The sequence below is a fragment of the Formica exsecta genome, unplaced genomic scaffold, assembly GCF_003651465.1.
Source record: "Formica exsecta isolate Colony F162 unplaced genomic scaffold, ASM365146v1 scaffold1164, whole genome shotgun sequence".
NCBI classification, from domain to species: Eukaryota; Metazoa; Arthropoda; class Insecta; order Hymenoptera; family Formicidae; genus Formica; species Formica exsecta.
In genome coordinates, this window is record NW_021848504.1 from 27,920 (window position 1) to 39,722 (window position 11,803).

The 11,803-nt window shown below is 43.0% G+C and overlaps 2 protein-coding genes across 2 annotated transcripts; both read left to right on the plus strand.

The window, feature by feature from the left end:
- Positions 1–560: 560 nt before the first annotated feature.
- LOC115239656 lies at positions 561–2,143 on the plus strand. Its single transcript, XM_029814296.1, has 2 exons — positions 561–852; positions 939–2,143. The coding sequence occupies exons 1-2, from the start codon at positions 561–563 to the stop codon at positions 2,141–2,143; spliced, it is 1,497 nt and encodes a 498-aa protein (XP_029670156.1).
- Positions 2,140–3,237, plus strand: LOC115239664. The gene has a single exon (XM_029814309.1). It carries the CDS (start codon positions 2,140–2,142, stop codon positions 3,235–3,237), a length of 1,098 nt encoding a protein of 365 aa, XP_029670169.1.
- Positions 3,238–11,803: the final 8,566 nt, after the last annotated feature.

Sequence of the window (11,803 nt, forward strand, 5' to 3'; positions counted from 1 at the left end):
GCTGAGGGACGATACGTCGTTCGATTGCCGGTCATCGCGCCGCTGCCGGATCTCTCTTCAACGCGTTTTTCCGCTCAGCGAGTACTCTCCGGCATGGAGAAAAGATTTGACAGGGATCATCGCCTGCATCAACTCTACGAAGACTTCATGCAACAGTATGAAGCCTTGGGCCACATGGGCCCGGTGAGTCAATCAGAACCAACAGGAGAGCGCGTGAGCTACCTGCCCCATCACGGAGTCATGCGGGAGTCGAGTACCTCGACAAAGCTACGCGTCGTCTTCAATGGCTCGACGATCACAGCTTCAGGCAATTCGCTCAACCGACGCCTCCTGGTCGGCCCTAATTTGCCGCCCCCTCTCTGCGATGTGCTTCTTCGATGGCGTCGACATCGATACGTAATGGCCACAGACGTGGAAAAAATGTACCGTTAGATTTTTTGGTCCATCCTGACGACCGTGACTTGCAAAGGATCATATGGCGCTACGACAGGCAGGCCAATTTCCAGGAATACCGTCTAAATACGGTTACTTACTAGCTATCCTGTGCGCGCTTTCTGGCTATGCGTACTCTTCAACAACTCGCCAGCGACGAAGAGCAGCGATATCCTATAGGAGCATCCGTTATCCGCAGCGACGTCTATATGGATGACGTCCTCACAGGTGCCGCCAGCTTCGATGAGGAGCTTCAACGCCAGCTGAAGCAGGACTCTGCACGGCGGGCGGCTTCCCTCTACGGAAATGGTCGGCGAACGAGTCTTCTATACGTGCGGAAGTGCCTATCGAACATCAAATGCAACGCGAGCCTCGGGCCTGGCGACCACACGAAACCCACGCCACACTCGGATTTCAATGGCATCCCGGGACGGACTGCTTCTCATTCGCCACGCGGAAGATCTCGGTGGCGAACATAATAAAGCGATCAGTTCTCTCCTTAACAGCGCGACTCTTCGACCCGCTAGGATGGCTGACGCCCGCTGTTGTGAACTGTAAAATCGCCTTTCAGGCTACCTGGTTGCAAGGCATCGACTGGGACGACCCCCTCGACGAAGCATCCGCCAAACGGTGGCAAGATTATCAAAACGAGCTTCCCCTGCTAGAACAAATCCGGATACCTCGGTGGATCGGCCCGCGCTCGCTCGATGGCGAGGCTGAGCTCCACGGGTTCGCCGACGCTTCCGAGCGTGCCTATGCTGCCGTCATTTACCTGAGGACCGAAATCAACAATGAGTGGCACACTTTCTTGATAGCCGCTGAAACTAAAGTCGCTCCTATTCGACAGATTACTCTACCTCGTCTAGAACTCAGCGCTGCCGCTCTCTTCGCCCGGCTTGCTGCCCACGTTCGGACAACGCTCTACTTATCGAAGACCCCAATGCACCTGTGGTCGGACTTCACGGTCGCTCTAGGTTGGATACGGGGACATCCCTCACGCCGGAAGAATTATGTCGCCAACCGCGTGGCCAAAATCCAGACTACTGTTCCCGGCGCTCTATGGCACCACATCCCTGGACGGGATAATCCAGCTGACTTCGCCTCACGAGGACTTTCTCCTGGTGAACTGGTAAATCATCATCTATGGTGGCAAGGACTCCCGTGGTTCCAGCTTGGGGAATCTTCTTGGCCCGTTTCAAGCGGGCTGGTTACTTATGAGAATCTGCTCGAAGAACGAACCCGCGTTCATGTGGCCGAAGCTCAGCCTTCGTCTGGCGAAGAACCCGCTGAGTTGCTGCGGTTCTCTTCCTACCATCGACTGCTGCGTGTGACAGCGTGGTGCCGACGATGGCTCCCGCAACGAGGAAATGCCGGTCCAGCGGCGGACGAGGCTGAGCAACTCTCCGGTAATGTTTTATCGACAGCAGCGCTGGAGGACGCACGCCTATTGTGGCTCCGGCTGGTCCAATCTACCAAGTACAAGGACGAACTAAAGGCCATACGAAAGGGCCGCGGACCGGGTAAATCTAGTCCACTTATAAGACTCAGTCCTTTTCTAGATCGCCAGGGCATCCTCCGCGTCGGAGGACGTCTCAAGCACGCCATCCTGGATTACGATGAGCGCCACCCCATCATCCTGCCTAGCGAGTCGACGTTCAGTCGATTAATAGTCGAGGCGTGCCACCGGCGCTGCACGGCGGAGTACAGATGACCCTGGGGATGATCCGACAGCGTTATTGGATCCCTAGAGGCCGAGCCATCGTAAAACAACAAATTCTTTGCTGCGTGACTTGTGTGCGTTGGCGGGCGGCGACGCCACAGCAGCTGATGAGCAGCCTGCCTCGCGAACGGGTGACGCCAGCTCGACCCTTCTTACACACCGGCGTCGACTACGCTGGATCTATTTTGCTGCGGATCACAAAAGGAAGAGGCCATCGAGCGTACAAAGCTTTCATCTCCGTATTCGTCTGCTTTTCAACAAGAGCCGTGCATCTGGAGGTCGTATCGGACTATACGGCGGAGGCCTTCTTGGCGGCATTGCGTCGTTTCACCTCTCGTCGCGGATTGTGCCAAACCATCTACAGTGACTGCGGGACGACGTTCGTGGGAGCTGACACACAGCTACGGGCCTTCTTTGCTGTCAGCAGTCCCGAACAACGAGCGATAGTCAGGCAGCTCGCCGCCGATAGAATTACATGGCGATTCAACCCACCTTCGGCGCCTCATTTCGGCGGAATATGGGAGGCTGCCGTCAAGTCTTTTAAGCATCATTTGAGGCGGGTGTTGGGAGATGCAACCCTGACCTACCAGGAGATGAGCACTCTCCTCGCTCAGGTAGAAGCGTGCCTTAATTTACGACCTCTTCAGGCTCTTGATGATCCGAAAGACCTCTCCGCTCTCACGCCAGGCCACTTCCTCGTGGGATCCGCTCTGACCGCCATACCTGAACCTTCCATGCTGGACAAGCCGATGAAAGAGCTGGCCCGTTGGCGGTTTCTTCAAAAAATGCGGTATTATTTCTGGGAAAGATGGTCCCAGGAATACCTCCACTCGCTAGTACATCGCCCTAAATGGTGGAGCAAGGAGTCGGGCTTCACAGTCGGCCGATTATGCCTCATCCGAAACGAAAACCTGCCACCAACGAAATGGCCCTTGGCACGCATCATTCAGATCCATCCCGGAGAAGATGGTCAAATCCGCGTTCTGACCCTCCGTACGGCTACCACAGAATTAACCCGGCCTATAGTAAAGCGCATTCTTTTGCCGGTCGCCGATAGCGAGGCGAGCGAGGAGGCTCAAGTTTGATCGCTCAAGCGGTTTACGTTTTTCTTAGAATTTACGGCATGCATATAATTGTATTAATTTTATTCTTTTTCTGTATACTCGTATTTTTATGTGTTAATAATAGGCAACCGTGACGGCGACCCGTCGCTGGTCATTCGATCAAGCAACGGACGGGATTGTTCTTAACATCGCGCCATGCGATCACAGTAGATAAGGGCGGGCGGCCACGAGCTCGGATAGTTTCTTCGCCTCGCTCTTCTCGGGAAGTACTTCTGCTTACTTCATGGTTCACGTCTCGATCACATTGCACTGCACTGAGATCTCTCGTCTTCTCTCGACATCGCGCAATAATAACGTTCACTCCCGGGATTCCTTATGTACGAATTAAGATAAATTTCGCCAATTGCTACTGGCGAGGCGGGCGGGATATTCGAAATCAAATTAAAGGCGATGGAAGACGAGGCGCCTTGAACGAGATCGAGTTTAAAGCGATAGGAGATATAGCGCGGCTGATCGATAATTTCTAAGAATTCGGGATAAGAGAGATGACCGCTCTCGATACAGTCGCTCTTGCTCTAGCTTATCGGGAGCTATGAGCCTTTCGACACTCCAAGTCTATCACTGCGCTTTAAACTGACATCAGTGGCGCCCAATCATAATTGTCGCTCTCTTAAAACAAAAGAAAGTGAGTCATGCGTTCTGGATCCTTCTAGAAGGATTCAAGATTATAAAAGAGGCGCGCACAAGGCGCGGCCGGGTCTTAACAAAAAGTAATCGACGTAGTTTTTCTCGCGCTGCTTTATTCGGTTAAGTTCCGTCGCGACAGTTAATCCAGAACACTTTCACGGCTCGCGATCCACCGATTCTCTGTGCGGTCTTATCGTTCAACAGTGCGATCTCCTCGTTCGAGATTATCCCTCCGTTGCTTGCGGAAATATCAGATATAATTTTCATTAATCTGTAAAAAGTGTACAAAGTTACTTTAAGAAATACGTCATGTCAAGTCGCTCGTCTTTCATACAGTTCCGCGTCCTCTTTACTCATCGAGATTACATTTAGCGGTACTCCTCACTCTCGCGTCCACCTCTCTCGCTAACAATGTTAATAAATGTAAAAATGTAAATATTTATAAAAACCATTTTTATTTAAAAACCATTTTAAAAATGCCTATTTTCCATTTCCTATTTTAAATGGATGTTTAAAAAGCATTTTGCATTTTCAAATGGAAAGGATTCAACTGTTTTGCATTTTTTATTTCAAATGGATTTGGACATCCATTTTGCACATCTCTGCATGTAACAAATACGTTATATTACTTGTTATATTCCGTTTCATTATGGCAATGTTACAGTTATGTATGTGTTTGCCAGGTTTGAACTTTAAAATGTATGAAAAGGTTAACAAATATAAAAATACTGAAAAATACTAACATAACTTAAATTTAATCTCTCTTCAAAACCATGTTAACAGTTTCAAAATTTCGGATCAATATGCATATTAGCGCCAACCTCACCGATTTCAATGACCTTGACATATGTTGTCAAGGACATGACTGTAAGTAACTTGCAAAAAATTTTAGCCGTCGCTCGTTGTTTATTACAAAGTTATTAACAATTTAAGTTGTAACGATGCATCCCCCCATCGTTACTGCACCGTACCCGGCCGCCGATCCGCCGAAAGTCCGCCGCCCGACAAACACCGGTCCGGCAAATGCGGAGGCGCCGAGCGCCCATTTTTAAACGATAATAGAAACACGCGCCTATTAAACCGCCGTTAGGCGCGCGTAAACATCTCGAATCGACGACCCCGAACCCAGGATCCCGACCGAGTTATCCGTCGCCCGCCTCGCGAAAGCGGCTTGTTACAAAGTTTATGACTTTTCACGCGAAGCGAGATACGATTTTAAATGGATTTGCAACTTTGAGTGCAAAACGAGGTTTAGTTCATATCGCGAAAAAAGTGGCGGTTATGATCCGCCCTCCCCCCCTCCCCCCGCTTATGAGGGAGCTCCGGAAGATATAACTTAACCCAAACCAAATTTTAGTTTTAAATCAGGAATAGGTTTGGGTTAGGTTATTTCTTGCGGAAGTGGTGCCCCCCCGTAAGGGGTGCGGAACCCACTGTTCTATGCATACACTTTTTAATGCGAAGAAATGTTTTACATGGGTTTACAACTTTCCACGCGAAGCGAGGTTCAAAGCGAACCTATGTGTCTAGTTTTTTTATAGTTGGGCCCCCCGCAGGGGGGGGGGGCGGAACCCACTGTGTTCATGCCTATACTTTTTAAAGCAAAGTGAGATTCTACATGGGTTGTACATGAGTTGAATCTCGCTTTTCGTGAAAAGTTGTAAACCCATGTAGAATTTCACTTCTCATTAAAAAGTACATGCGTGGAAGCCGTATGTTCCGCCCCTCCCTACGGGGGGGCTCCACTTCCGGAAGAAGTAACCTAAACCTATTTCTGTGTATGATTTCTGATTCTTAATTCTAATTCTTAAATGTACACGGTGTCAGACAATTACGTTCTATTCGTTAAACTTATTTTGTTAATAACTTTTTAATAAAAAACGAGCGACGGCTAAAACTTTTTGAAAGTTACTCAGGAGCATGTCCTTGACAACATATGTCAAGGTCATTGAAATCGGTGAGGTCGGCGCTAATATGCATATTTACCAAATTTCGTTTTCTCACTTTATTTGGCTCTCTGAAGACAATGAATGAAACCTAATTTCTATGAATAGTGCCAAAGTATTAGCTGAGCGTTTCGGAAAGTGGAGATGGAGCTGGATCAGGTTGGCAAAACAGTTTTAAGATATCTACAGCCTCCTCCATTAGTATAGATGTTGACAAATGACATGTCTTGTGTACATGGTGTACTATCATTCACTTTATTACAAAATTGTGAATATTCTGAGTTTGATGTTGCAGTTGCCTTTAACTGAATGGAAGGAATATTTGACTCTGATTCTTCTTGAATGTCTTTTTGAGGAACGTCAATCTCTCAAACATGTGCCACTTGGGCTTGTATATATAGTTAGTTTCACTGCGTTTTTATTCTTTCATAACTCTTAAATTTCTTGCGATATTCTTCATGTTTTTAAAACGGTTTGATATAACAGCACCTACAAATAGCATCAATAAAAAGCCTATTAAATAATTTTATTAATTTAGTTCTGCATAACCTCAACTTCGTTTAAGTATTTTTTCCAAAATTATAATTTTTTAACCCAAAATGTTAATTATATGAAATGTTAATTATAGTAAATTAATAAATTATAAATAATTAACTGATATTGTTATTTATTTCTGAGACATACCTGTGAAATGTGAACTCAACTGCTTGACTATTTCGTCCCATGTTGCAATCTTCAGATCAATTCGTCTACGATATAAAAGAGATTGTTAAAAGAATGTCGATTTTGGCCCCCAAGTGTAAAGAATAGACTTTGAAAAATCATTGTTTAGGTCTTCAAATGACAAGAAATAACAGTCATTTTTCCGAGAAGTAATAGGAACATTCCTAAAATAGCTCAAATATAGTGTTACGTCCTGCCGACTTCACAATACCTTCCTTCTGCGGAATTGCGACAATGATCGTCCGATGATGAAAGATAAAAAAAAAGCCATTCGGTAAACAAAACTGCTTGCGACATATAATTTTCTTAACTCGTTCAACATTTTCACATCAATGAGTAACTGCGGAATGGTAAAAAAATCGATGATGAATCTTCTCGACGATAAATCTCTAAACAAATAAAAACTGCAGTATAGAAAAGCAATAACAGCAGGTACCGATCTTAGTTAAATTTTTCGGTGGAAGACAAAGGGAAAAATTGATGATGAAATTATTGACAAGAGATATTCTAAAACAATATCAACGTTTAATGATAGACCATTGAACAATAAGAATTTCGAAAAAATCCACCGAAAAAAGAAAGTTGCACAACTGAGATCTGAATCATGAACTAACATCTGATTCATCAGTAGACGATTATTAGAGCAAAGTCTTCCCAAAAAAGATATAAAAAGAGAGATCCACGAGAGCATACAACAGTTAACATAGTTCTCAGAGCATCGGTTATTCTCGCGGATTACCCACAGTCTTCCGTGCGTTCTTACAACCCACCAACGATCATCCAGCCGTGCCGATAATTCAAGTAGTAAGTCAATTAAAAATTTTTTCTTTTCATTGAATTTTTAAACGATTTACTTTAAAATCGCAAATTAACTGTCAGTGCCGAAACATAAGCCGACGCGCCGCTTTTTGCAACCAATCTTAAATTATAAACAGAATTGTCGGGATAGACGGGCACAAGAATTATTGGAACGGGCACATTCATCAAAATGATGAATTAATTTATACAACTCGCACGCTAATTTTATTTTTAATATTAATTTTAATTTTTTACTTTACAACGACGAACACCCATCTCCCCCTTCTTCTCTTTTTTCTATCAACCTAATAACTATTATTCGCTGATTCATTACTTCCCCGATGGGCTCTCCCCGCTTCCTTCTTATTCGCCTGTCAGTGCATACCTGAAATCTCCCTCACCTTCACTCTTCATCGTTACCATTTCAGACAACTCGTCTCCTTTTTCTTCTCCACTAACAGTGATTCCTTCCGACGACTTTCCGGACGACTCCTCAGAGTTCCTTTTGTATTTTGAATAATTCGTCTCCTTCTTGTTTTCCTACCACACTAATTACAGATTTCTCATCAGAATCGTCCTTCGATCTTCCAGATCTAATATCCAAAATTTTAGCTTCATCTTCAATATCTGAATAATTTTCCATGTTATCTTCAATGGCCCTTATCTCGTTCTAGTCCAATAACCCACTTCTCCTATCTAAGATAAAAAATCCCTGATTTCATCCACTTTTTTACACATTATAACACACTTTTGTTTATTTGATTTATTTCAATCTTAACATAAAAGAAATATAATTGTAATTTCTAGTAAGAACTTAAAAATTAATGTTAAAATCACTCCCGTGTTGTTCTGACTGACGATCTCCGCACTGATATAACATTCCACAAAACAAACATAAACACACACACACACACACACACACATACGCGCACGCATGCACGCACGCACGCACGCACGCACACACACACACACTAACAATCGATCTTATTATTATATTTATATAAATTATGTATATGAATTAAAGTCATATCTTGTTCTGCCAACTTATAAATAAATTAAGATTCTATTAATTAAATCTATTTATCAATCCTTTCTCATTTCTCATTGTCAGCCGAAGATCGCACTTGGTCCCATCCTGTGTAAAAGAGGTTAGATTCTCTTATCGAAAAGGGACCACCGAGCGAACGTTTCAACAAATAGAGTAAAAGCGACCCAAGCAGTCGTTTACTTGTTTTTCGGACCTTATGATTCGCTCGACTTGAGTCATATGCTACCAAGCGACGGATTTCGGGATAATAGTTTTTATGCCCTTCCTTCGATCCACCTTCTCAGGGTCTGGACATAACAATAGTAAAAAATGACGTTTTCCATTATATACAATAAATAATTGGAAAACCATTTTAGTCAGAATTGTGAGTACATTTTGCATACAAAGATCGCTGTTTTAGCACTATCCAGAATGCACTACGTGGAGGTACAATCCGCCTAGCATTTATTAGCAGAGATCAGAACTCCATAGTTCGTCACTCCTGTGATATTTAGTGACCCCAAACTCTCTCTACCGTATGTGTATGCGTGCGCGCGCGCGATTGTGTGTGTGTGTGTGTGTGATATAAAATAAGTGAATTTATGTTCTATCTACATTTTTATCAGATTCTGATGATACTATCTATAATATTATCTATATATAGTATCTATAATACTATCTATAAAAGCATTCTTCATCGAACTAACTATCGAGGAATTAAGTAGATATTGAGATGTTCTCTTGGAATCGAGCTTTATCGAAGAATCACACAAATGTTGCAACGTGAGAACAATATCTCACAACATGTTGAGGTTGCATCCTTGCATCCACACATGTGCCCAATAATAGCATCCTTCTTTTGTTCTGTCAACGAGTAAATATAGAAAATATTTTGCAGAATTCGAGTGTTCCTAGAATGCAATCGAGCTTTAAATAAGATACTATTCCGGGAATCTATTGCTATTGAATACTTTGTATATTTAATATGTACAGATTTTTTCACCATTACAAAATCATCAGTGGCATAAACTAGAGGGGGGACGGAGTGATGTGTCCCCCTTCGCCTAAATCTGGCCCCCCTTTAGACCTGGTTTAGAATATTCAACTTAAAGTATAAAATTATGTTAGAAAACTTTAGAGTATGACAAAATAATATGTACTATAAAAAGTACACCTTTTATATTACAAGAATAAGTGTAAGACAATGATTTATGGTGATGACCGAATTATTAAAATGCATGAAATCGCAACTTTTCATATTTTTCTGAGACGATAACACCGGTAATTTTTATAAAATAATATTTCTCCGATTTTAAACAGTTTTAAGCCCCATAGAAAAACATCAAATCTGTGCGAAAACTTGGGTCCACATCAACTTCGCTTCTTAAACTAAAATATTCTATCTTAAACTAAAATCTGTTGTAAAACAGTTTCGAGATTCTTAATATGCGCTAAAATTCACGAAAACACAGTCATATTTTTAAAAATTTCTTCGGGGGAATCCCTTGGACCCCCTTCCAGTGTGCTTCGCGCACATGCGCATACCGGGCAGGGCTTTCTTCTTTTACAAGAGGAGGGCGCGACGTGGTACCAATCGTTTTCAACGAAACTCATTGTAGCGATAGGTATTTATGTTAAGTAGTATTGGGTAAAGGGATAAGATATGCTTCTCAAGCGTTTGCGAGAAAATCAAAATTAAAAAATCCCGAACACCTTATGAGCAAATAGAATAGAACGTTTAATCGAAGAAGGCGTGGCGCAGCGGCAGCGTGCCAAATTCGTCCTTAGTTTCGTTCGAGTTATCGAACGAGCAGCACGCAGTAAGGAGCGATCCTCTAGCAAAATTATCAGATTGATTAAATAACATCAACTAATCATCTATAAGAACACGGTGAATACAAGTTAAATAACATCGAGGAAGTGAGGAAAAACAACATCGCATAGGCCCTAAAGGAAGTAAAACAGTGGCAGTAACCGAGAATCCAGTGCAAAACAATGAAGGCAAGTTACTTCATATGCAATCTAATTTTAATGATTTGGTACTAAAAAGATCAGAAGTAACAAAAGGAAAGCAACTGACAGTCAAAAAGCAGGAAAATCGGTGAAACTTAATATTAAGGGCGACCTCACCGATTTCAATGACCTTGATATATGTTGTCAAGGACATAATTCTGAGTAACTTTTTCTTCTAATTTAATCGTTGCTCGTTGCTTATTAAAAAGTTATTAACAAAAAAATTTGAAATATAGCAAAGTACATGCATGCAAGCGTGCGCGCACGCACACGACGATTAAATTAGAAGAAAAAGTTACTCAGAATTATGTCCTTGAGAACATATATCAAGGTCATTGAAATCGGCGAGGTCGCCCTTAATCTTAAGTTTTACTATATACATATATATACACTCGTCAACAAAATTATCGCATATGTAATTTCATGTCAAAATTTCGCATAACTTTAAATGAGTATAACTCCGCCTAAAACTGTCGTATTTGAAAATTTTTTTTTTCATTTTAAAGCTTAAAGTTTGTACTTTAAAAAGCATTTGACAGATTTTCGATTTATCCTTTCTCCCTCCCGCTGTCTCCTCAAAAGTAAGAACGTGTTTCGACTCCAAAAAATTGCATAATTTGACGCACTCCACGGGGTGGAATGAATTTTTTTCGCAAATCTTATGATAATCATCGTAAAATGTGGAATTTTCCTTACAAAATTAAAAAAAAAATGGGGTTCGTACGATTTTTTTTTCACGGAGTTACGACGTATTAAAGTGACCCGTACATTCTTGTTCAATTACCGCCAACATTAGCATTACCCGATGCGCACCACGAGGAGGTTGGTGCTGATCGGATTTGGCGCATCGTGCGTGCGTGCGTGTGTGTGCGCGCGCGCGCGTGTGTGCGTGTGTGTGTTGGGAAAGGCGGATGTGGAAATGTTTGCATTTAAAAATGTGTATTTCCGCCTCGTCTTTGGATGATTTCTTGTAGACGCTCACGCATATTAATGCAGGTTCTAATTCTGGCCTGAGGAATTTCATTCCATATTTGATGTAGCGCTGCTTCCAGTTGCTGGAGGTTGGTTGGCGGTCTTTCCAACTCTCGTAGCCTTCTTCCCATCATATCTCACACATGTTCGATGGGATTCAAATCTGGGTTCATCGGTGGATGTGGTAGCACCTCTATATTGTTTTCTTCCAAAAAATCAAGGACAACTCTAGCGGTGTGTGGGCGAGCGTTGTCCTGCATTAGGATAAAATTGTGATCCATTTGGCAACGCATCGGAATTACGTGAAGACGCAAAATTTCCTCCACATAGCGCACCGCTGTCATTCCAGGAGGTGGTGAAGTGACGAGGTCCGTGCGTCCATGCGTTGATATTCTACCCCATACCATGACGGAACCACCAC